At 43.0% G+C, this 27,048-nt stretch overlaps 1 protein-coding gene across 2 annotated transcripts in view; it reads left to right on the forward strand.

Moving 5' to 3' along the window:
• AASDH (aminoadipate-semialdehyde dehydrogenase) overlaps nucleotides 1-25,615 on the forward strand; it is a 96,638-nt gene extending 71,023 nt beyond the window's left edge. For both annotated transcript variants that reach the window (XM_077477443.1, XM_077477444.1), the window contains 6 exons: nucleotides 7,315-7,433; nucleotides 7,522-8,263; nucleotides 11,928-12,091; nucleotides 17,147-17,272; nucleotides 17,500-17,631; nucleotides 23,469-25,615. In XM_077477443.1, coding sequence (XP_077333569.1) covers nucleotides 7,315-7,433; nucleotides 7,522-8,263; nucleotides 11,928-12,091; nucleotides 17,147-17,272; nucleotides 17,500-17,631; nucleotides 23,469-23,903 — 1,718 coding nt within the window. In that variant the 3' untranslated portion in view covers nucleotides 23,904-25,615. The remainder of the gene's footprint in view (nucleotides 1-7,314; nucleotides 7,434-7,521; nucleotides 8,264-11,927; nucleotides 12,092-17,146; nucleotides 17,273-17,499; nucleotides 17,632-23,468) is intronic.
• Nucleotides 25,616-27,048: the final 1,433 nt, after the last annotated feature.

Raw genomic sequence — 27,048 nt, forward strand, 5'->3', positions numbered from 1 at the left:
TTATTTTTTGTCATTATTCAATCCCTTGGGACAAAAAATATTCAGTGGTCTCAACATGGCCCTCAGCAAATAGCTTGGGGTGTCTACTTTCCAAAATGGGGTCATTTGGGGGGGTTTGTGCCATCTTGGCATTTTATGGCCTTCAAAACTGTGATAGGTAGTGATAGGTAGTGAGGAGTAAAATAAAAAATTTATGCCCTTAGAAATGCCCTTAGAAATCCTGAAGGCGGTGCTTGGTTTTCGGGACGCCGTGTGCGACTAGACTCCCAAAAAGTCCCACACATGTGGTATCCCTATACTCGGGAGAAGTAGCGGAATATATTTTGGGGTGCAATTCCACATATAACCATGGCATGTGTGAGCAATATATCATTTAGTGACAACTTTTTGTAAATTTTTTTATTTTTTTTTGTCATTATTCAATCCCTTAGGACAAAAAAAATATTCAATGGACTCAACATACCCATCAGCAAAATCCTTGGGGTGTCTACTTTCCAAAATGGGGTCATTTGGGGGGGGGTTTGTACTGCCCTGCCATTTTAGCACCTCAAGAAATGAGATAGGCAGTCATAAATTAAAAGCTGTGTAAATTCCAGAAAATGTACTCTAGTTTGTAGACGCTATAACTTTTGCGCAAACCAAAAAATATACGCTTATTGACATTTTTTTTACTAAAGACATGTGGCTGAATACATTGTCCTCAATGTATGACTAAAATTTAGTTTATTCGATTTTTTCTTATAACAAAAAGAAGAAAATATCTTTTTTTTTTTTCAAAATTTTCGCTCTTTTTCCATTTATATCGCAAAAAATAAAAATCGCAGAGGCAATCAAATACCATCAAAAGAAAGCTCTATTTGTGGGAAGAAAAGGACGCAAATTTCGTTTGGGTACAATATTGCATGACCGCGCAATTACCAGTTAAAGCAGCGCAGTGCGAAATTGGAAAAAGACCTCTGGTCCTTAAGGTGTTTATTGGTCCGGGGCTGTAGTGGTTAAAGCGGTTGTATACCCGCTGATTTAAAAAAAAAAATTCTCACCTGCAAAGGAAAAGGCATAATGAGCTAGTATGCACTGCATACTAGCTCATTATGAAATACTTACCTTAGAACAAGGCCCCAACATCTGGCCCAATCCATGCCAAGGGAGCTGACATGTTCCCTCTGCGTTTCTTCCGGGTATCGCGGCTCCGGCGCTGTGAGCGGCCGGAGCCGTGATATTGTCACTCCCACGCTTGCGCGTGGGAGATTTCTCTTCGGCAGGGTCCGGCGTCTGCTGGCCTTTCAGCTGAGAATCCCCTGTGCGCATGCGCCGCTGAAGTCAGCGGCGCATTGCGAGGGGAATATCTCCTAAACTGTACAGGTTTAGGAGATAATTATTTTTTTTACCTACAGGTAAGCCTTATTATAGGCTTTCCTGTAGGTAAAAGTCCAAAATTTGACTATACAACCACTTTAATTCTTAATCATGAGAGAAACGGGTACCCATAGAGAAAAAGGGACCAATGGTGAAGTATGCTATGAAAAGGGATTTATTACACATACAAGGGCATACTTACAAACGTAAGTTAAAAGTAGGCACTGAAAATGGTATGAAAACCTTTGATGATGCCCTTTGGGAGTGCGAAATGCATTGACGTAATGTACTTCTGGTTTTGACATCCCTTCCGGTTTCGTGGAATTCCGATAACTGCATTTGCTGCAGTTTATATACCATTTCCAATGCCTACTTTTAACTTACGTTTGTAAGTATGCCCTTGTATGTGCAATAAATCCCTTTTCATAGCATACTTCACTATTGGTCCCTTTCTTTTCTCTATGGGTACCGGTTTCTCTCATGATTGAGAATTAATGTGGACCGTTCGTTTCCTAATTTTAATCGGCCAATCCTGCCATCCAGTAATTCCCGGTGGATACTGTTACAAGTCTATTTTGACTCCCAGACTGCAAGGCTGGGTGTCATCGTGATCCGGTGAGTGGGGACACATAGTTAGGTTGAAAAAAGACATCCATCCAGTTCAACCACAAAAAAAAAATAATAATAATGGTATCATACAATCCCATATATCCAATTCTATACCCACAGTTGATCCAGAGGAAGGCAAAAAACCTCAGCAGAGCATGATCCACTGTTGCTAAAGCAGGGGAAAAAATTCCTTCCTGATCCCCCGAGAGGCAATTGGATTTTCCCCGGATCAACTTTACCTATAAATGTTAGTACACGGTTATATTATGTACACTTGGGAAATAATCCAGGCTTTTCTTAAAGCAATCTACTGAGCTGGCCAGAACTACCTCTGCAGGGAGTTTATTCCACATTTTCACAGCTCTTACTGTGAAGAAACCTTTGGAGATGAAATCTCTTTTCCTCTAGATGTAAAGAGTGCCCCCTTTTCCTCTTTGTTGACTGTAAAGTGCATAACTCAACATTTCACTATATGGACCCCTTATATATTTGTACATGTTGATCATATCCCCCCTTAATCTCCTCTTATCAAGAGTGAATAAAATCAGTTCCTCTAATCTCTCCTCATAGCTGAGCTCCTCCATGCCTCTTCTCAGTTTGGTTGCCCTTCTCTGCACTTTCTCCAGTTCCCCAATATCCTTTTTAAGAACCGGTGCCCAAAACTGAACTGCATATTCCAGAGGAGGTCTTACTAATGATTTGAACAGGGACAAAATGATATACCTCTCTTAATACAAGAAAGGACTTTGCTCGCTTTGGAAACCGCAGCTTGGCATTGCATTCCATTATTGAGCTTATGATCTACCAAAACCCCCAGATCCTTCTCCACTACGGATTCCCCCAGTTGTACTCCCCCCCTAGCATGTATGATGCATGCATATTCTTACCCCCCCCCCCCCAAGTGCATAACTTTACATTTCTCAGCATTAAACCTCATATGCCACATAGTCGCCCAATTAGACAAAGCATTGAGGTTGGCTTGTTAATTGGAGACATCCTGTAAGGACGTTGTTCCACTGCATAGCTTGGTGTCATCTGCAAAGACGGAAATTTCACTTTTGATCCCAGACCCAATATCATTTATAAAGATATTAAAAAGTAAGGGTCCCAGCACTGAACCTTGGGGTACACTACTGATAACCTTAGACCATTCAGAGTAAGAATCGTTAACCACTACTCTCTAAATTCTGTCTTTTAGACAGTTTTCTATCCATTTACAAACTGATATTTCCAAACCTGTAGACTTTACCTTACACATGAGCCGTGTGTGCAGAACTGTATCGAACACTTTTGAAAAATCCAAGTATACCACGTCCACCGCCACCCCTCTGTCCAAGGCTTTACTTACCTCCTCGTAAAAAGAAATCAGGTTTGTCTGACAACTTCTATCTTTCATGAATCCATGCTGTCTGTTGCTTTAAAATATTTTTTTCCTGCAAGAACCTGTCTGTGGTCTTATTAATCTCTCCAGTATATTCCCAACTATAGAAGTTAAACTACCAGGTCTATAGTTACTTGGTAAAGACTTTGTTCCCACTTTAAATATAGGCACCACATTGGCCCTGCGCCAATCCAGTGGTACTATTCCTGTCATTAATGAGTCCCTAAAAATTAGATACAATGGCTTTGAAATTACAGAGCTCAATTCTTTTAGGATCCGTGGGTGGATGCCATCGGGTCCAGGTGCTTTTATCCACCTTTATTCTGTCCAAATATTTCTGGACCATATCACTTTTGAGCCATTGTGGATTTGGGGCTGTGTCACTACCACCCCCATTATGGATATGAGCTCCCCCTTGCACCTTTGTATACACAGAGCTGAAGAAAGTATTTAATAAATTAGCCTTCTCTTTGTCCCCAGTCACTCACTCCAGATTATTTTGTAAAGGGCCTACATGCTCAGACTTGACCTTTTTACTATTAATATATTTGAAGAATTTTTTGGGGTTTGTCCTACTATCTTTTGCAATCTGTCTTTCGTTTTTGAATTTTTGCATCCTTGATTTCCTTTTTACATATTCTGTTATATTCTTTGTAACATTTAAATGACACTAGTGTTCCTTCATTTTTATATTTTTTAAAAGCTCTTTTCTTATAGCTTATAGCTTTTTTTTACTTTGTCCTGAGCCACAGGTTTTATTTTTAGCCTTTTAAACTTATTGCCCATGGGAATATACATTGCAGTGAGATCACAAACAGTCTTTTTGAAGAATTCCCATTTCTGTTCTGTGTCTATTGATGCCAGTATTCTCTCCCAGTCTAAGTCCTGGAGAGCAACCCTCATCCTTGGAAAATTTGCTCTCTTGAAATTAAGTGTTTTTATTTTTCCCGTATGTAGTTTTTGCTTACAGCTAACATTAAATGAAATCATGTTATGGTCACTGCTACCCAGGTGAACATTAGTAATACGCTCTGCATAGTTTGAGATTACCAGGTCCAACAGAGCATCATTCCTAGTTGGGGCTTCAATAAACTGGACCATAAAATTGTCCTGTAATAGGTTTATACATTTTTACCCTTTAACTGTCCCAGCAGTGATATTACTCCAGTTAATTTCTGGGTAGTTAAAATCCCCCATTATTATCACTGTCCCAGCCTTTGCAGCCCTTTCTATATGTGCAAGGAGATGAGTCTCCACCTCCTCATTAACATTGGATGGTCTATAACAAACGCCAATGATTAACTTTGAACTACGCACATCTGTAATGCTTCAGACTCGTCACTCTCCATCCACCAAGTCCTCTTTCACACTCGCTTTGAGATCACTTCTCGCATACAGACAGACCCCTCCACCTTTCCTTTTTGCTCTGTCTTTCCGAAAGAGTACATAGCCAGGAATAATATTAGCCCAGTCATGTGAGGAATGAAGCCAAGTTTCAGCAATGCTGATTACATCATAGCTCTCCTGATGCACCAGAGCTTCCAACTCGCCTATTTTGCTTGGCAGACTTCTGGCATTGGTGAACAAACATTTTAATGCATTAATATATTTTGACCAGTCAAATACTATCCTCTTGGGTGTTCCGAGATTGCAACTAGGACTTGCTACTATACTTACCTTGGGTTTATGTGCTTTGGTTACCCTACCACTAATGCCCCTAATATTACCCTCTGGAATATGTTCCATGCTGACTATCTCTATTTCAGGACCCCCCCATTGCCTAGTTTAAAAACACCTCTAACTTTTTGGCCATCCTTATTCCCAGCTGATCTGCACCCTCCTCATTTAGGTGCAGACCATCCCTTCTATAGTACCGGTTATCGACTGAGAAGTCATCCCAGTCCTCCAGGAACCCAAACCTCTCCTTACTACACCAGCTCTTCAGCCACTTGTTTACTTCTTTAATCTCCCTCTGCCTTTCTGGTGTGACTGTCACCCATCTTCTCTTTGCTAGTGCCTGCACCTCTTTGTCTCCACCCACCTCTCTGCTGGCACCTGCCGTGTACGTTCCTGGCTCTACTTTAGTGTGGAGGGTCCTCTCAGTGCTGACAGTTGATTCCCCAGATTCAGAACCTGGGCATCCAGGGAAACAATATGTTTACATTTTGAACAGCGCTATCGGATGATCAAGGAACGCATACATGCCGCTAGATGTACACAGAGTCGCCTCTCCTCACCAGCCGGGCATCATACCTATTTAATGAGGATTAGAGATTATACCCAGTCCAAATTGCCTAACAACTAGCTTCCTGACACTAATAACATGTGGGGATGTTTTCTCACGCCTGAACTTGTCTGCGATTTTCTGCCTTGCATCCTTGTCTATTAGATGTAAAATATTCCCTGCAACTTTACACTTTGGATGTGAAGCACCTATTTAGTTGTTTATTACTTCCATGGGTCACGTGGGCTTTTGTTACATATTATATATCATTGTTTATTTGTTTTCACTTATATGGACACATATTTGTTAAGCGCTGTATTATTTCTTTTATTATGTTCAAGTGTGTAGCACTTTGTGTATAGCAGCTTCATTCACGTTTGTTTTTGTTTTTCCTCAGCGCGAGTTATATATTTATGTTTTTCACTGTTAATCAAAACTGCCAATATTATTTTGATTAACATTGCACACTTTCTCTAAAACTCGTTGGTTCAAAATCTGGAATGTCCTCATTTTATACTGCATCTTCCTCAAACCATAGGCTCTGAGAGGAGGTATCTCAGAAGGGGTGAAGTCCCTTCCTGTTAGGGTTCATCACTGCTTACTAACCCTGCACATCCCATCATGCCATGGGATTTAGAGTCTGAGTGGTCAGGATTGTGGATGTGTGTGCAGTGGATCAGAAGTGTGCTACTCATAAGCTTCTGACTCCGACCACCCACATCACTTTGCCTTGCTCTGCTCTCTCATCATTTTATGCCTATACATTGTCTCCTTAGTGTGCAAAAGTGGATGTGATGAGGGGAGCTTTCCCTGACCTTTGCACATCCTGGTCTCTTAGTGGAAGTGTGAGGTCCTAGGAGGTGGGACAGACCAGGCGTGTGCTGGCTCATGAATCTAACTAGCAAGTACAGTGGGTGTATCAGATCAAGAGTCTTAGACACCTGGGTCCACCCACTGCAGCATGCAGCAACATGATCATGTCTCCACTGCCTTTACAAAGAACCACAGTGGGGATTGTCCAAAGGAATAGAGCACATAGCGGCCGCAGGTATTGTGAACAGGACATGAGGGACAGAGTACTTTTCACTGAACAACAAATGCTGGGTTTCTCGAAGGTGGGAGGACTGTGCTCTGTAAGACAAACACATTTTTTTAAAGGTACGGAAGAATCTGTATACATATATCATAGTATATTTGTCCAGAGTTCAGCGCTAATGCTGTAAGATACATTTGTGTTAATAAAAGTAATAAGTAAAATTCAACAATGTGTATTTTTTTTACTTTTTGGGGCATTTTTCAGCATATAATAAAGACAGAGCAGGTATTATTTTTTTTATTTTTTTATAATTAGTAACCAATAAAAGCCTTATACCCTTAAGTCCTCTAGATTAGTGGTCATCAACCCTGTCCTCCGGGCCCACTAACAGGACAGGTTTTATGTATTACCTTGGGGAGATGCAGACTAGAATACTGCAATTACTGGGCAGAAAATGATATCACCTGTGATGTAGTTCAGTTATATTGCAAACCTGGCCTGTTAGTGGGCCATGAGGGGCAGGGTTGATGACCACTGCTCTAGAAGCAGTGAGATTTATTTATTTTTTTAAGCCAGTGTGCATAGATCCTTAGACTGTATGTGAATACTGGCTGATGAGCTGCTAATATCAGCTCATTTTGTACCTTTTTGACCATCTTTTGCATTGGAAAAACAAACGAACACTTACATTGTTTACATTTTCCTAAGGTAAATTAGACCACTCCTGTTTAAGTCTATTGTATGATGATCACGTGAAAGAAAATGGGAGTAAACCCAAATCCCAAATAGGACATGATTTCTGGAAGAGCTTGCAGACTCTGTGGAAGGTAATATTTAGTTTGTATGGTTTCAATTTCTCCAGTCGGGGTGTTTTTGTTCTTTGTAGTAAATAATAGTCTCTCTTGGTCTTTGTAGGCCAGTCTGGGATTTCCTGAAGATGTTCCAGATGTTGCTGAAGACTCTTTGTTTCTGCTCAGTGGTGGAGACTCTTTAAAAGCAATTAAATTTCATGAAAATGTGGAGGATTTGGTTGGTAAACCTGTGCCAGGACTTCTAGAAGTGATCCTGCATGATACCATTGTGGCTGTTTGCAGGCATGTCATTAGATCTATATGCCCAGAAACCGATGAGGATAAAGCCAAGGTACATGTAACAGAGAGCGAGAGCAGTGACATTATTGTGGATACAAGCACCAAGTACCACAGAAAAAGAAAAGCAGATTTTCTCAGCACTTCACCGGCAGGCTTGACTTCTCTCCTATCGCTGAGCAAAGGTAGCCAGTGCTTTAAACATATTTGTTCATACACTGAACCAGCTGGACAGCCGTGTCAGCTAATATCTGGACCCATTCAGGACCTAGCTTTATTAGAGTTCTTCAGTCCAGGCTGCAAACAGTCAAAGGCCTTCCCATCCAGTACACGAACATTGTCTCTGAGGCAAAGATGGGCATCTGATACAAGTAAATGCGTTGATGCATCTCCTCTCCTCGTCTTGTCATCCGGTGAAGAATCCGCAGTGACTGTATACATTGGTTCCCACTCACACAGAATGCAAGCTCTAGATCTGCTCAATGGGACAGTCAAATGGGAAAGAATACTGGGAGAGCGTATCGAATCCTCTGCGGCACTATCTGCATGTGGAAACTATATTATTGTTGGTAATGGCGTTACTCTGTTAACAGAATTCTGGGATTTAAATGGAACCTATAATGGTTTTGCACCTGTTTCTTATATTACATATTATAATTTTAATGCATGGCAAAGTATTCCCAAAACATTATTGGTTAATGGGCAAGTTCACCCAATACTAAAACTTGCCCATGCATACAATTGGCTCCAGTATTTTTAAAATGTGCCGTGCTGTGTGAAAAAAAAAAAAATACTCCCAATGAAAAAGAATAAGCTATTGCTATTGAAATACTGAAAACCCTGACTTCTTTCCAGGACACAGCAGATGTTTTGTTGCTCACCCCAGCATCACAGTGCTTCCCGATTTCGAAAGCTGCTCATGCGCAGTTCTTTCCTCCTATTTCAGCAGTAGCTAAGCTCAATGTTGCTGGGATAGGTAGAGAAGTGAGTGCATTGTGCAGGAGCAGCTTTCCAATCTGGACACATGCTTGCTTCTGCAATGGGAGATAAGTGCCCAATAGAGTTGATTTACTAAAACTGGAGATACAAAATCTTGGTCAGCTGTGCATGGTAGTCGATCAGCTTCTAACTTCAGCTTGTGCAATTAAGCTTTGACAAAAAATACTGGAAGATGATTGGTTTCTATGTAGAGCTGCACCAGATTTTGCACACTCCCAGTTTTATTAAATTAACAGCAATGTGCATGGGAATGTTAACAGTTGTAGTAATTTAGACAGGCTTCAGGGAGACGGGGCCTTACATGTATGCAGTGGCGGAACTACCGCCATAGCAACACATGCGGGCGCTATGGGGCCCGCAGTCAAGTGGGGCCCGGTGAGGACAGGCGCCGCGGCTCCGCGGGAGGTCCGCGGGTGGTCCGCGGCTCCGCGGGTAGTCTGCGGCTCCGCGGGTGGTCCGCGGGCGGCTCCGCGGGTAGTCCGCGGCTCCGCGGGTGGTCCGCGGGCGGCTCCGCGGGTAGTCCGCGGCTCCGCGGGTGGTCCGCGGGCGAGAGTGGGCGGTCCGCGGGTGGTCCACAGGCGGCTCAGTGAGTGAGAGCGGGCGGTCAGAGGATCAGTGGGAGGCGGATGAGAGTGGCCAGTTCGCTGGTGAGAGAGTGGGCTGGCCAATCAGGGAGCTGACAGGCGGGGAGCATAGAGATGACATCATCTCTGGCCGCCCTGCATCCCTGCAGTGCAGTTCCCCCCTCACTGTGCAGGCAGCCAGGAAGCAGAGAGCTGACATTATCTCTCTGCTGTCTGACTGATAATCTGCTGCCTGACTCTGTGACACAGCAGGAAAGTGGCAGAGCAAGTGACAATCCATAATGTGTGGCAGGCGATGTGGCAAGTGACAATCCGTAACGTGTGGCAGGTGACGTGGCAAGTGAAAATCCATGACGTGGCAAATGACAATCCATAATGTGTGGCAGGCGACGTGGCAAGTGACAACCCGGGACGTGGCAAGTGACAATCCATAACGTGTGGCAGGTGACATGGCAAGTGACAACCTGGATGTGGCAAGTGACAATCCGTAATGTGTGGCAGGTGACGTGGCAAGTGACAACCCGGGACGTGGCAAGTGACAATCCATAACGTGTGGCAGGTGACATGGCAAGTGACAACCTGGATGTGGCAAGTGACAACCCATAACATGTGGCAGGTGACGTGGCAAGTGAAAATCCGTGACGTGACAAGTGTCAATCCGTAATGTGTGGCAGGTGACGTGGCAAGTGACAACCCGGGACGTGCAAGTGACAATCCATAATGTATGGCAAGTGACAATCTAGGATGTGGCAAGTAACAATCTGTAATGACGTGGCAAGTGACAATCCGTAATGTGTGGCAGGTGATGTGGCAAGTGACAATCCGTAACATGTGGCAGGGGACGTAGCAAGTGAAAATCCGTGACGTGGCAAGTGACATTCCGTAATGTGTGGCAGGTGATGTGGCAAGTGACAATCCGTAATGTGTGGCAGGTGACGTGGCAAGTGACAACCCGGGACGTGGCAAGTGACAATCTAGGACGTGGAAAGTGACAATCCGTAATGTGTGGCAGGTAACGTGGCAAGTGACAATCCGGGATGTGGCAGGTGACATTCTGCAACGTGTGACAAGTGACAATCTGCATCTGGTGGCAGGCGATGTGGCAAGTGGACAATCCGCAACATGTAGCAGGTGATGTGACAAGTGACAATCCTTAATGTGTGGCAAGTGACAATCCAGGACGTGGCAAGTGACAATCCATAATGTTTAGCAAGTGACGTGGCAAGTGACAATCCAGGACGTGGCAAGTGACAATCCATAATGTGTGGCATAATGTGTGACTTATCTATCTTGGCAAGTGACAATCTGGGATGTGGCAAGTGGACAATCTGCAACATGTGGTAGGTGACATTCCGCAACCTGTGACAAGTTACAATCTGCATCTGGTGGCAGGCGATGATGGCAAGTGACACGCTCAGGGATCCCACTGATTTTGCATTATGGTGAGTTGAACTATTTCATTTTATATAACAGAACAGAAATTGGTTAGAAGGCCTGGAGGTCAGCAATGTGTTCCCTTCAGGGGCTGCATACAGTATACTGCATACTTTGTTGTTCAAAATTAATATAAGCTGTTGCCTGGGTACTGTGCCACATGGGTGTGGTAGTCTGTTGTTCAATGGCATTAGTTCATTTTTTTTTTTTTTTTGGTGGGGGGGGGGGGGCCCATACAACATTTTGCTATGGGGCCCTGTGATTTCTAGTTATGCCCCTGCATGTATGGCATTTACATTAAACATTATCTTTCCAAACAGCACAGTGCACTTTAAAATACTGGGGTCCCTTGTCTGCATTGCCCAGTTTATGGTCCAAAGGTGAACCTTTAAATGGCAAAGCAGAGAAGCTTGTGTTGCAGCTCTTTTGATTAAAATTTGTTATTGAGCCATCTAAAAAGGTAAACGGCATTGCAGTGCTGGCTTATTTGAGCTGATAAAATAACAGGTACCATCCAATACAGCCTAAATCTGAAATAGCCCAGTGTGTGATAAGGGACTAAAGCTCCCCCAGCTGGATGGAGCAATATTTTAGTATGTAATGGTACATCTGTACTGATTTGTCTGTAGTAAGTTAGACATTAAAGTGTAACCAACCCCCCCCCCCCTAAGCTTTGACCTTTGCCATTGTGCTGCACAAAGGATCCCCAGTCATTTGAAGGCTTGACCGTTTTATTGAGAGCTGTTACTCTATTGTACACTTCCCTGTATCAAAGCCAGAGAATGAGACGGCATGCACAGAACCTGAGTGGGTTTGGGTTTTATTTTTGGTACTTGGTGTGAACTGGCAGCATGGAGTATCATTTTCACATTACACACATCTCACCACCCTCCAATGATTATTGTAGGTGCGCTAATTGCCGCTGGCATTTATGACCACTGGGTTGGACACAGATGATGAGATTAAAAGCCAATCAAACAGTTTGTTCAATGACCATGGTGCTTTGCCTGTTATAACCTGATAAATCCATTAAGATCTTGTGCACATGGGTGTTCTGCCTTCACATATGCTACATTTTCTTCTGAACTTTGTTGACTACACATTGTACACAGAGCTCAGCTAGAAAAGCCTCGTCACTGCAGAAAAGGGGTTATCCTATCCCAGAATGTCAAAGAAATAATGCTAATTGCACTTTTTTTTTTTTTTTTTTTTGCAGGTTGCTATGATGGCGGTGTTTATGTACTGAAGAGAAGTGATGGGGCAACACACTGGGTTTTCAGTACTGGGGATGCTGTAAAGAGTTCCCCTGCCGTTGATCCTGTGTGCGGTCTTGTATATATTGGGTCACATGATCAGCATTTATATGCTTTAGACATTGAAGTACGTGCTCTTATCTATTGACTGCTTATTGTGAACCTTATCTTTTACTGCTCACAGATTTCATTGTTCTAACAGCCTCTGTGTAAGAAAAAAATGGGAGCTTTAGAATAATACATAACTTGGTTTCCTAGACAGTTGGTGAATTTCTGATTCCTCTGCCGTTATGAATCGGTCCAGGCCCCCAATAAGCACACATTTAATTAGCACTTTCCTTGCATTCTAACGTAGTTAGTCATTCACTACAAAGCTTAACTGATTTCTGGGTAGAAAAGCTTCAACTTAATACTTACCTGCTCTGCGCAAGGATTTTGCACAGAGCATCCCCGATACTCCTTTTGCCACTCCCTTGATCATGTGACAGTGCTCAGAGACTAGCTATTGGCTGCTAGACCAGAACTCTGTCACAGTGAAGGAGTTGCATGCTTCTACATACCCAAGGTAACAGGTATGAGGATGGCTAAACAGAAGGAAGGAGTGGCGGGGAGTGCTGGTAAGGTAAATATAAGGGGATTTTTAGGGAGGGCTGCATGAGCAAAGAAAACCTGCAATGACCGTAATCTTGGTGCTGCTAATAGTGCCTTTCGTTTAAACATACAAGTTGCCTGGCCTTCTAACATCGGTGCTCCTAAGACAGTGTTTCTCAACTCCAGTCCTCAAGGTGCCCCAACAGGTCATATTTTCAGGATTTCCCTCGGATTAAAAAGCTGTGGCAATTACAAAGGCAGTGAAACTTATCAAATCACCTGTGCAAAATAATGGATAGCCTGAAAACATGACCTGTTGGCACGCCTTGAGGACTGGAGTTGAGAAACTGCTCTAAGGCACTGATCTGGATCAAGCATGCAGATCAGGAAAGCTAAAATGAACTCAGAGCTCCTAATCTGCATATTAGTTCCAAATCCGCATGAAAGACAGAAAACCAGAAGTTTTCCAAATGAGAGATCATCGTGGTAGCCTCCATATTTCCACGGCAGTGGAGCTAACAAGTAGAGTTTAGTCAAGCGTTTTCTTCCTTCAGCCCCATAACTGAAGGTCTCTTCCTCTATACAGACCTGGGGCTGGAATGTAAACGCCGAAGGAGTGTGTGCATTGCACCTATGATGCACCGACTGCAGTTGCAATGCAAAAACGTAAAAAATAAATTAAAAAAAAAAAGGTGCACACAGCCTCTATTTTTTTAGGTTTTCTTAAATCCATAGTTACCTAGTAGGTGAGGTAAAAAAAAAAAGTCCATCAAGTCCAACCTATGTGTGTGATTATATGTCAGTATTACCTTGTATAGTCCTGTATTTTGTGGTTGTTCAGGTGCTTATCTAATAGTTTCTTGAAACTATCAAAGTCCCCTGCTGATACCACCGCCTGTGGAAGGGAATTCTACATCCATACCACTTTTACAGTAAAGAACCCTCTAGTTTAAGGTTAAACCTCCTTTTCTTCTAATTTTAATTTGTGGCCACGAGTCTTGTTAAACCCCCTTCCGCAAAAACGTTTTATCCCTATTGTGGGGTCACCAGTACAGTATTTATAAATTGAAATCGTATCCATGCAGCTAATCATAATCTTTAATTAATTTGACTTCCATAATCTGAAGCTGTTTAGTTTTATATCTGTTGCATTTGATTCTTACTCCTTCTACTAACTTGCTGAATAAGATTAAAGAGGACCTTCAGTCTTATTTTTATTTTTTTCAACTTTCCATCTATTAAATCTTCTGCCCTTGTTGTTTTTACTTTTGGATAGTAAAACATATTTTCTTTTCTCAAATTGCCTTTCAGGACAACCTTGGAGAGGGCTCCTCTTCCACCATGGCTTCAGTTATTGTGTTTCCTCTGCCATGGTGGAAGCACATGTATGAGTGGGGGGGGGGGGGGGGTGTTCCGGAGTCTCCGGTCTCTCCAGCTCAGGGGATGCAAGGGCCCACAGGAGGCGCTGCATCTGTAGGCCCGGGGTCCACTGGCATGGCTCTGGTGGCCGGGTGGGTGTTGCTGCTGGTCAGCGGTGTGTCCTGCACGTTGGTTCTGGGTCCTGGCCGGCGGGTTTACGTCATGTCCAGTGACGCGGATTCCTGCGGGGGCAGGGCATGGTGGTAGTGGTGCCGCCTGGAACACAGAGACTAAGGGGCGGTTTCGTCGACCGACGCTTCCGGCCCTTGTTGATGACGCCCAGACTGGGAACATTCAAAAACCAGATGGTTTCTCAGTACCCTTCTGCATTCTCTGCCAAAGATGGAGAAGAGACAGATGGCCAGGGCGGAAGCAGATGCCCCAAGCACCAGTCAGGCCCAGGTAAGAGGGGTGCAGTGGTGCCTTTTATTCTGATTCATATGGGCTTATGTTTTGCTGTTTTGTTGTATCCTCCCTGCAGGGAGCCTGTGGCTGCATGGTCAGAGGTTACTTCACTCAGACCCTGCAGTGTGGACTGGGTGGTTACTGTTGGGATTGCACTGCTCGGGCACTGTTTCCTTTCTGTCTGGTGGTGGTCTAGCTGTGCACTAGGGGTTGGTAGATTACATTAGGGACCTTAGGTGAGTTTAATTTTTTCTTATTGCAGGAAAAAGTGTTAGGAAAGTCCAAGCATTCAAATCCACAAAGTCAGAGGAAATGTCCCTTCTATAAGAACCCCCTTAGAGATTCATGGCAGAAGACAATGTCCTGTATTAAGGACTTGGTTGAAGAGGAAACGTTCTAGCCTTACACGGACTACTTCTCTTCAGTACAGGAACTTACAAGCTCACTGAGTTCTGTCTCATCCATGCTGGTACAGAGCTTGGCAGCCCAGGTTGAGCCCCAGCGTCCACCATCCAGCCCGAGGACATTCTCCAGAGCAGTGGAGGTTGTGGAGTCAGGTGATGAGGGGGCAAGCACTCTTTCCTCCCTCAGGGATTTAGATGGGGGAGGACGATAGCTGAGCTTCTAGGTACAAGCTAACTTTGGAGGAAGTGGACAACCTTCTAAGTCTTTCTTCTACACTACCCTCAAAATCCTGGAGGAGAAGTTGCAACTGTCGTTTCACAGCAAAATGTACCAGGGACTGGATGACACTAGACACTGAGTATTCCCAGTCCATAGAATCATCTCAGAGATGTAAAGAAGGAATGGAAGGACCCTGATAGAGGGGTCGGGGTCGGTAAACCATCCGGAAGCAGAAGACTACATTTAACTGCTTGGTTTGGTTTGAGGAAGACCTCCTAAAAGCCAAGGACCGTATGATAAATTAGTGAAGCCCCTACTTTCCAGTAGAAAAGAGGCAACTTGGGTCATATACCTGAAAGTTTGAAAAAATTCCTAGTGCGCTTCTACGGGTCTCTAGGTCAAAAGTTTAGTGTCAGTCTTAGAATTTCTCCATGATGGAATGGAAAAGGGTCTGGCAGCCAGCACGCACCCTGAAAACCCAGGTGGTAGCTCTAAGTGTTTTTTTTTTTTTTTTTAAAGGACTCTATCCAGAGAAGTCTTAATTTCAAGATTTTTTAGGGCACATGCACGAAATAGGCCAGTAGCCCTCAAAGTTTTTCCCAGTTGGGATTTGTCTATTATTTTACAGGGTCTCACGGGAGCTCCGTTGAACCCTTAGCCCTTGTACACACGGTCAGACATACCGACAACAAAATCCGTTGGATTTTGTCTGTCGAATTTTGTCTGAAACTGGTGTTGCATACACACGGTCGGACAAAGTTGTCGGAAAATCCGATCGTTTGTAATGTGATGACGTTATTTAGTTACGACAGGACTACGTTCAGGCTAGTAGCCAATAGCTTTGGTCCAGGAATTTGATCTGAGCATGCGTGGCACTTTGTCCGATCGGAATTCTCTACAAGCGATCGGACAAAGTCCGATCGGATCATATTGTCGGAGAATTTTTATATCCAGCTCTCAAACTTTGTTGGTTGGACATTCCTATGGAAAAAGTCTGATGAAGCCCACACACAGTTGGATTGTCCAACAACACGGTCCAATCGGACATTTTCCGTCGGAATGTCCGACCATGTGTACAAGGACTTAAAGGAAGCACCCTTACAGATCTTAGTTCTTAAAACAATTTTTCTGGTAGCCATCACTTCAGCAACAAGAGCCAGCGAGCTTCAGGCCCTGGCAGTCACAGCAGCTTTTCTGAAGGTCTTTTCAGACAGAGTGATCCTTCAAACAGACCCAAGGTTTCTTCGACCTTTCACCACTCACAGGAAATAGTCCTGCCCACTTTATCTTCAGCTCCTGCCAATCCAGGAGAAGAAGCTTTTCACACTGGGCGTGAGGAGATGTTTCTTACACTTTATAACAGTCACTAAAGAATTCAGAAGGTCTAAAGCTCTTTGTGATATTTTCAGGCTTGCGTAAAGGGGAGAAAGCACGCTGGGTAGATGGCTTAGATTCACAATCACGGAAGCCTACAAGGCCAAGGGAGAAATATCCCCCACAGGTATTGCTGCTCATTCTACGAGATCAATGGCAGTTTTCTGGGCAGAAAGGGCCGGTGCTACACGTGAACAAATTTGCAAGGCTGCCACTTGCTCCAACTACTCGTCATTTTTCAGACATTAAAGGTTGGACTTGCTGTCCACCACAGATCAAGTCTTCGGCAGGAAGGTACTGCAGTCAGTAGTCCTCTCCAAGGTTGTCCTGAAAGGCGAATTGAGAAAGACTTGGTTAGACTTACCGGTGACTGTATTTCTAAGTCTTTCTGCCAGTAAATCCCTTATACAGCCCACTTCCTCTTTCTTGTCTGGTCATTAGCCTAGGCTTATGATATCATACACGTCTCTCTCTCTCTCCCACTCCCACTCCCTCTCAATCTCTCTCGCTCTCTCAATCTCCCTCGCTGAGAGTTTGCCGGTGGGGGGGGGGGGGGGGGGGGGGGCGCTGAGTCATAACAGGGCCAATGAAAGCTGCAGAGATGAAGGCATGTCTGTGTAAATCCAGAAAGTGAACAGGCAGCAGTATATATAAAATAATATGCAAAGTGGTTAGAGGGAAGCTTCAGAATGGCAAATATGTTTTTATTACAAATGATGTGAGCAGACTGCAGTTCCTCTTTAAGTGCAGTTATGTCATCTTCTTGCAGGGAAAGCAGTGTGTCTGGAAGTCTCATTGTCAGGCTTCTGCTGTGTTTTCTTCTCCTTGTATAAACCTGGACCCTCATCATTTGTACGTTGCCACCTTGGGAGGCCTGGTGCTGGCCATCAATCCAGTAAGTACAATTGTTTGTATGAGGATGTCTGCCACAGCCAAAAGTAATGGTTGCTAAAATAGTTTATTTAAAATAATAGTCCTCCTACTATGTAGTCTTACATTCTGTGTGTGTTTATTTCTTTTTCTTGTGTTTTTGCAATTGATTTGTAAAGCAGTACTGTAGTGAACCAGCATTTTTTCACTTTGCTCCATGCTGTATGTGAATTGTATTTCTTATCACTTTAGAGCACGGGGAAGCCTCTGTGGAAGAAAGACATTGGGAAACCTGTGTTTTCTTCACTGCAGTGCAGCGACAAGCATGTGTTCTTTGGCTGTGTGGATGCAATGTTTTATTGTCTCAGTCACCACGGAGAAAAGGTGAGGAACGCTCCAGTGAATTCTATTCTATTGCATCAAGTCCGGCTTCAATCTTTTCTGAGTCACTAACCCAGTACAGTATAGAGATTAGTTCTCACACTTTTGACACTTAAGCCAGCCATAGACTGAGATTCGGCTGATTCAGCAGGAATCGGCCGAATTACGATCTGTCTATAAGCAGGCTGGATGTACTAAAGTCAATCCATCCATCGACTTAGAAACAACCAGCCTGTTGGTCTTTTTTCCTCCAATCACTGCCAGTGGCTATAACTGTCTACAGTGATCATTGTATTCTGCCAATGGGGAAGGCTCCCTGCTGGTAGAACACAATAACATTGTGGGAAGGATTCCCTCATCCACACACACTGTGTGGATGGGAGAATCTAGCAATTTTCTTTACTTCAACCCATGTCCTGCATTATGTATGGGCCTTATTTATAGCATGCTTGTCCTGAGTCTATGAATAAAAAAGTATTGAATACACACCTACCCAAGTAACTAGAATTTTTAGGATGTCCTGAAATGCCAGCCTGTGCCCCTCTCTGATGTTATTTAAAGCGATTGTAAACCCTTACATATACCAGTGAAGTGACTGTCCCCAGGTTATACACGGAGAGGAAACTACTCCTACATACATTGTACCGGTTCATCTGCAGTCTTCTCTTCTCTTTACATCGTTCAAAGTGCTGAATATTTAAAGCTTGTCTAAGTTCATAAAAAATGGTCAGATAGCTGAAGTTACACTCTACAGAGCTCAGTGAGGAGAGCTCTGAGAGCCAATTGGAGGGAAGGGACACGCCCCACATCACACAGGAACAGAGCTGAGGCTGTCAATCAGCTGGAGATCTCTCCCCTGTCACCTTTTTTCTCTTGGTGTCAGGAAAACTTGTCAGAAGTGAGTTATGCTGATAGCAGAGGTACGAAGCAGCAGACAGAAATTACACTTGGTGCTGTTAATTGAGACAACTGGAAACTAACCACAGTATATAACTTCCCTCTTCTCCTAGTAATGCTTTCCAGAAGTCACTACGGTAATGCGCAAGTCAGAATGCCCTCACTGTTTACCTTAAAGGTGTAGTCCAACTTTGGAACTATCTTTCATATTACATTCCGTAACGTAAAACATGATCACTTTCCTGATACCCACAACTTACCTTGGCTGCTTAAAGTGGTTGTAAACCCTTACAGACCACTTTTTGCTACAGGTAAGCATATAATTAGGCTTACCTGTAGCTACCCAGGATATCTCCTAAACCTGCACAGTTTAGGAGATTTTCCCTGTATTTGCATGTGCCATAGTCATCGGCACATGCGCACTGAAGCAATGGCACGTACGTGACGTTGCTTAAGTGAGACTGTGCCATTACCGGCAGCTTCACACGCTTGCATAGGAGTGATGTCATTGCGGCTCCAGCCAATCACAGCCCCGGAGCCACGATACCCGGAAGTAACCCCCTGGGAGTGATGTTGGCCGCCGGACCGGTATATGGCACCACAGCGAGGGCTTCAATTTCAGGTGAGTATTACATAATGAGCTAGTATGCTATGCATAGATGGGTAGAATCTGGGCTGGTTCAACAGTAACCGGCTGAAATTTAAACCATGTATGGACAGGCTGAATGTACCAAGCTGATCGATCGATCAACTTTGGTACAACCAAACTGCCAGATTTTGCATGCGATTATTGCTAGCGGCTGGTAAAGCCGCTAGCAATAATCACGGTCTTCTCTCGCTCCCCTGCTGGGAGAGAATACACTGGCTCGGCAGGAGGGATTCCCCTGTCAACACTGTCTGTTGCAGGAAAGAAATTCTTTCTATGTATGGCCTGCATTACCCATGCTCCCTGGAGGAGCATTCTGTTGTTGCTTGAATTTAGCACAGATGAACGTGGCTTAGCCCGCACAGCCACATCCTCCACTCACAGATCCGTCACAGGATCTGCCACCACGGCGGTGGAACTCAGGGACATATACATTGCACCTATGATACACTGATTGCAGTTGTACTCTGTCGATAATAAACACAAATATACCACGCTGTCTATAAAAGAAATCAAACAAAATTGTAAAAAAACTAAAGCAGCCAGCACAGCAGTGGATAAAGTTGCAAAAATTACAAATTGGGAGAAATGTGCAGTGCTTATGTGATCATATAAACCATAACAAATGATAGAAGTACAAAAAACGTGAATAATAAATGATGTGCTCAAAAATACTCCAGCAGTCCTCTATTATGACATGTGATGTCTTTAAATAGAGGAACTTGGGCATGTGATGTCCAAAAAAAGTCAGAGACAAACTTCAATCATGTGTGATGATAATCCTCAACCACATGTGGATATGATATAGTGACAATCTTTAACTTCAAATATGTATTATGTAATAACAGTTGATAGTAGATCCACCACCAAAAACACCAGAAGCTGCTTACCAGACGGATTGAACTCAAATAGGTGCACAATCAAGCTTTGTGGCATAATGCCAAGGGGAGCAGATGGGACCTCCGAACAGGGGTAAGGTGCGGATGCACAAAAAAAGAGAAATGGGATTCCCACCTAAATTATTAAATAGTAGTATTCACCGATTGTAATGGGGGGGTGTAATCATTGTCGGCCCTGAATCAAGAGAAAAAAATAGACACCCACCCTAAAGAGCTAACTCCAGTACAATTTATTGCTTAAAAAGGGCAAAATACAAAAAGTCCAGTTCCCTGTATATAGAACAGAGAGGAGCTGAAACAATTCCCCAATGTTCTATATTCCCCTATATCGATAAGTACAGATAACCCATTGCAATCCATGAACTTTCTCGCCAAAATTGTGGGGAGAAAAATTTTCTGTTCTATATGCAGGGAATAAATGGGAATTTTTGCTTGCTGTGACTTTTTGTATTTTTCTCTTTTTAAGCAATAAATTGTACTGTAGTTAACTATTTAGGGTGTGTACATATATATCTCTTTATTTTTTCTCTTGATTCAGTAGGGTATGGATGGACTCAGTAGATATAGGCAGTCAACCCCACCATTAAAAGAAAGAGGAAGATATATAGCGTAACTCCGTATGGAAATTTTAATACATGAAAAGCAAAGGAAATACACTCATGTGTTTAGCAGTAAAATAATGCGCTTGTATAAAGGGAGACGGTGGTCTCCGCATATCCTACGACGTGTTTCAACTTAGAAGTCATCATCTGGGTTGCTGAATCACTGTACTGGCTGAGTATTTATAGATACTGGTTACCCTCATAACAAGTGGCAGCTCCGTTTGATTGAAAGTGAAAATTAGAGACTGGTTCCTTCAAAATAGCACCTGGGCTTGCATTCCAAGCCTCATTTTCATATGCAGAGGAGAATTACTTCCTGGTTGTGCCAAAATGGTGCCCGGACAAGCCTCATTTTAACATGTGAAAGAGGATGTGACATCATGTGGAACAATGACTGGTTTAAACAGCCAAAAACATGGCACCGCTATTCCAGGCGACCTATAACAGCGGGTGTGGCTTAAAACGGCACAATGTCAGGTGTATTCCGGTTCAAATCCCTGTTTGGAGGTCCATTTGGAGGTCAAATCTGGATAGAGCGAAAAAGGAAAAATATCCCCTGTAGTGGGGTTTTTTGGCAGCAAAACAATATCTGTAATAAGGTAAAGAGATATTTTATATATATATATATATATATATATGCAAAGTAGAGATTAAACTACTAGATACAAGGGGGAATTTTTTAAATGTTTATTAGTACATAAAAAAAAAAAGGGAATATAAAGATATAAATGACACAGTAGTCAAAAATTGAACTCCACTGGACAATTAAAAGGCATAGTATAAGAATAGGACGTACATATATAGACAAAATTATTATATCACATGAACACTGTACACCACAGTGGAGATGTGACACTGACGCGTTTCGACCCTCATATGGGGTCTTCTTCAGAGGAATTGTCTACCATGGAAAGAAAAAACATCTATGAATAGATATACAAGGAATTACTTGTCATAATGTGCTGTAAACAATTTACTGTAAACAGAATATAAATATAGATATCTAGAATCACAGCATAATATAATTACCAATTGATGTACATCACAAGCAGTAAAAACGTAATATCCACAGTGGAGATCCTCCTCAAAGGATAAGAGTAGTAGGAACCCATTTCCCCTCCCCCTGCATATATGTGCCAAAGGTCATGGAGTCAACACCTGTCGCTGTAACCGAACCAGGAAAAAAGGGGGGAACGGAGTCCAATGGTGCGGCTTGCGAGGGATCACACACATTACTCCCCCCCCCCCCCCCCAATGTAATCCACGGGAGGGAATGCAGGCGTCAGCGGCCGAGAGACGGAAAGGATGCACCTGTATAGATCATTCAGTGAAAGAAAATTCCTTGGAAGGCAAACCAAGGAGAAACACAAGAACGGGGGAGTAGTACCTATAATCCAAGCCTCAGGGGTCCTGTGGACACCCACCCTGCACACATATGTGATCCAATGGGGCAAACAAGAAGCCCTATTCCCCTGCGCAGTAAGCAATCGGCAAAGATGGTCTCCTCCGTAGGACAAGATTTTAAAGGGCTTATAATGTCACATAGCCAGTGCTGTGCAAATTTGTCTCTGCTTGATGTGTCACCAATGAGATTCAGACTTCCAAGGCAGGTGTGAATTTGGTGGTTGAACAAAACCTCTTATGGATAAGGGTTTTGATGCTGTTGACTCCTTGTATAAGAGAGACAGCAAGGAGTCTAGTGGCTGTATTTCTGAATATGCCTTTTAGCATTACAAATGGGTAAGCAAAATGGGTCCTCAATCGTCAGATTACAGAGAAAGAAGGGATGGAACGGCCCAATGTACTACAGCAATATCTGGATAAAAAGCTGAAGCATTGAGCAGCTGAGCTGCACTCCCTGTGTGCTCTTTAAGTGGAAGTAAACTCCCCTATCGTTTTCAGCCAAGGAAGCTGCCATCTTTGCCTCTGTTTAATCTTCAACTGCTATGGTGCAGCACATGTGATTCGTTTATGACACCAGCCATTGGATGGTTTAATAGTTTGGCTGAGAGCACAGCCAATGTGCAGTTAGCATTCCCGGTGTTCTGGCAGATAGTGTCCTGCCATCATATAGTGTCCGCCCCATACTGCGCATGCGCAGTACGGGGCAGAAGAAGGTTCAGAAAATCTCCGAAGATGAACGGCGCCTGCGCCGTGAGTGGAGGTGGTTGCCCCACCATCCAAGCGGACATAGGGTTGGGAAAATTAGAGGGCCGCTCGCTGCGCTCGGCTCTTTTATATTCCAACTCTATGTCCACTTGGATGGTGGGGCTAGAACCTGGACTCACAGCGCAGGCGCTGTTCATCCTCGGCTATTTTCAGAATCTGTGTGTGCTGTGTACTGCGCATGCGCAGTACACAGCAGACACTATCCGATGGGGGACCATATATGATAGGACACCAGCACGCCTTTTTTTTTAACTGTTTAAATCGATGGGTTTACTTCCACTTTAAGTCATCTTCTACTGGGGAATAGCATTAATTAGGATGCTTTGGAGTGTCCCTCTAATATATGCATATATAAACACAATTATGCAGACCAACCAAATTCTTTGCATTTAGTGTCCAGTAAAGGCAGCCATTAAATGTTTCAGCCTATCAACGTTCTAGCCAAAAAAAAAGCTTTAGTTGAAGCTTTGTATTATTTAGCATCATCCATACGCACTGGTACAGATATTTGCTTTGCTTTTCTAACGTGCATTATACAAACGTTGGCTTTCATTGTTCCTTTTCCAACGTTTGATTTGAAATGATTATTTAACTACTATAAAAATAATGCATTTTTCTTTTTCATAGTTGTGGCAGTTTTCCACGGAGGGGCCCATTTTTTCTTCACCGTGTGTCTCCTCTGTGTCCAAGCATGTCATATTTGGCTCACACGATGGCTTCATTTATTGCTGCAGCACGGAGGGGGAATTACTCTGGAAATATAAAGCCAATTCACGGGTATACGCCACACCATTTGTGTTTCCCAACCCACACAGTGAGAACACAGAGCTACTGGCAGCTGCCTCTACAGATGGAAGCTTGTGGATACTGGATGCTCACTCCGGACTTCTGATCAATCAATGTACGCTAGAGGGGGAGATATTCTCTTCTCCGGTGGTGTGCCTGAACCAGCTGGTCGTAGGCTGCAGAGACAACTATGTGTATTGCTTTGATCTGATAAGTAGTATGAAACAAAATGGAGATATAGAATTATTAGCCACGACTGCTGGCAGTGTTACTTAAGGTGCCCATAGAAAATTAATTACATTGTTTGGTTACATTTACATTGGTTTACAATTACATTGGTTTATGGGTGTGAAGGAGCGTTTGTTTAACCACTTACAGACCAGAATATTTTCCTGCTTAATGACCAGGCCATTTATGCGATACGGCACTGCGTTGATTTAACTGACAATTGGGCGTGCAACGCTGTTCCCAAACAAAATTGATGTCCTTTTTTTTCCCCCCAACAAATGGCTTTCTTTTTGATGGCATTTGATCTCCTCTGGTTTTTTTTGTGCTATAAACAAAAAAAAAAAGAGGTGAGAATTTTGTAAAAAAAATAAAAAATAATTTTTTTATTTATTGCTATAATAAATAACCCCAAAAAATGTTTTTGAACAAATTTCTTCATCAGTTTAGGCCAATATATATTTTTCTACATATTTTGAAAAAAACAATCGCAATAAGTGTATTGGTCTGTGCAAAAAGTTATAGCGTCTACAAACGATGGGTAACATTTATGGCATTTTTATATTTTTTTTTACTAGTAATGACGGTGATCTGCAATTTTTAGCGGTATTGCGGAGGACAGATCGGATACCCTTTGACGTGTTTTTGGGAACATTGACATTTATACAACGATCAGTGCTAAAAAAAAATAAAAAAAAATGCACTGATTACTGTGTAAATTTCACTGGTAGGGAAGATGTTAACACTAGGGGGCATTCGAGGGGTTAAATGTGTTCCCTCATGAGTGTTTCTTACTGTGGAGGGGATGAGACTGACTGGGAGAGGAGACGTATCGCTGTTCCTACTTACTAGGGACAAATTATCATCGGTCTCCTCTCTCCTGACAGCACACGGATTTGTGTGTTTACACACACAAATCCTTATTCCGGCTCTGGTCCCCCGCCATGCAGTGGGCGCGCGTGCCTCCGGTAGCTCTTAAAGGGGACAACTTACCCATACTTTGTCTTGCGGGAATGTGTATATCGGCATGAGCCGTTCGGCAAGTGGTAGCACCGTCTCATGTTAAAGGCCACCCGATGGATGCTTTGACCATGTCTGTTAAAGATCTTGGGATATGATGCTGTAAGAAAACAAGACAGGCTATAGATTCCCACCTGGTAGTGGATGAGTCCCTTGGGCTGTTAATACTGGTAGCATGTTGTCAACACTTTGCACTCCACAATTGCACTCCTATGATCCACAGGAGAAGTACAACCAAACAAGCTTTGGCTGTTCTTCTCCTTTAAGTCTTAAGGATGGTGTTTAGAAAGTTTGGAGACCCCTGCTCTAGAAGATTAGAAGAACAATCTATGGGGTTCAATCCTTCCACTGAGATGTGGATAGATAGGAAAAAGTGAAGCCTAAGTACCCCCTTGGCAGTGTAACCCCCACCCACCCACCTCAAACAGCAGCTGGTGTAACCCTAATCTGAATGTGTTGACCCCTGCATTTATACAAGTTTACCTGCAGTGTGAAGAAAGCAAGCTGGCTCACATGTAGCATTTGCTGTTGCAGCCCTGGCCCTGCCAAGTCCCCATTTTCAACACCAAGCAAGAAATTAACAGAAACGGTTATTCATTATTCTACAGTGTTCTATAGGAAGCTGTGGAGCCTGACACAAGGTTCCTATGCTGTGTATTTGAACATGCACTTATGCTTCATATTCTTCCAGTAAAATACTGCAATACTGAAACTTGCTGCAATAAAAGAAGTATTTTTTAAAATATCGTCATTTGTTTTTGGTTTATATTCAATGGTAATTCTTTAATATTAATTAACCACTTCAGCCCCGGGCCAATTGTCAGCCTAAGGACCAGAGGTCTTTTTACAATTTCGCACTGCTTTAACTGGTAATTACGCGGTCATACAATGTTGTACCCAAACGAAATTTGCGTCCTTTTCTTCCCACAAATAGAGCTTTCTTTTGATGGTATTTGATTGCCTCTGCGATTTTTATTTTTTGCGATATAAATGGAAAAAGACCGAAAATTTTAAGAAAAAATTATATTCTTTACTTTTTGTTATAAGAAAAATCGAATAAACTCAATTTTAGTCATACATTTAGGGCAAAATTTATTCAGCCACATGTCTTTAGTAAAAAAAATGTCAATAAGCGTATATTTATTGGTTTGCGCAAAAGTTATAGCGTCTACAAACTAGAGTACATTTTCTGGAATTTACACAGCTTTTAATTTATGACTGATCTCATTTCTTGAGGTGCTAAAATGGCAGGGCAGTACAACCCCCCCCCCCAATGACCCCATTTTGGAAAGTAGACACCCCAAGGAAATTGCTGAGGGGCATGTTGAGCCCATTGAATATTTTTTTTTGTCCCAAGTGATTGAATAATGACACAAATTTTTTTTTTTTACAAAAAGTTGTCACTAAATGATATATTGCGCACACATGCCATAGTTATATGTGGAACTGCACCCCAAAATATATTCTGCTGCTTCTCCTGAGTACGAGGATACCACATATATGGGACTTTTAGTCTAGCTGCATACGGCACCCCGAAAACCAATCACTGCCTTCAGGGTTTCTAAGGGTGCAAATTTTTGATTTCACTCCTCACTACCTATCACAGTTTCGACGGCCATAAAAGGCTAAAATAGCACAAACCCCCCCCCTCAAAGACCCCATTTTGGAAAGTACACCCCAAGCTATTTACTGAGAGGCATGTTGAGTCCATGAAATATTTTATATTTTGCCACAAGTTGCAGGAATATTACAATTTTTTTTATTTATTTTTTTGCACAAAGTTGTCACTAAATGATATATTGCTCACACATGCTATGGGCATAAGTCAAATTACACCCCAAAATAAATTCTGCTGCTTCTCCCGAGCACGGGGATACCACATGTGGGGGACTTTTTGGGAGCCTAGCCACGTACGGGACCACGAAAACCAAGCACTGCCTTCCGGTTTTAAATATAAAACGCTACCAAAAAAACTGTTAGCGATCGCAGGGATCAGGCCTGACTCTGCGATCGCTGCAGTTATGTGTTTAGTGTTTTGTAAGTGACAGTGATCGATCGATACTGCACTTGGGTGGGCTGGGCGGAGGGGCAAAACGCAGGTGCCAGCAGGTATCTGAGCTGATCCTGCTAACAATGCATTTTTTTGGAACCCTAAACTGCTGGGGACGCTAGTATA

The sequence above is a fragment of the Lithobates pipiens genome, unplaced genomic scaffold (genome assembly GCF_037356315.1).
Source record: "Lithobates pipiens isolate NorthernLeopardFrog02 unplaced genomic scaffold, aLitPip1_a1.2 Scaffold_13, whole genome shotgun sequence".
Taxonomy (NCBI): Eukaryota; Metazoa; Chordata; class Amphibia; order Anura; family Ranidae; genus Lithobates; species Lithobates pipiens.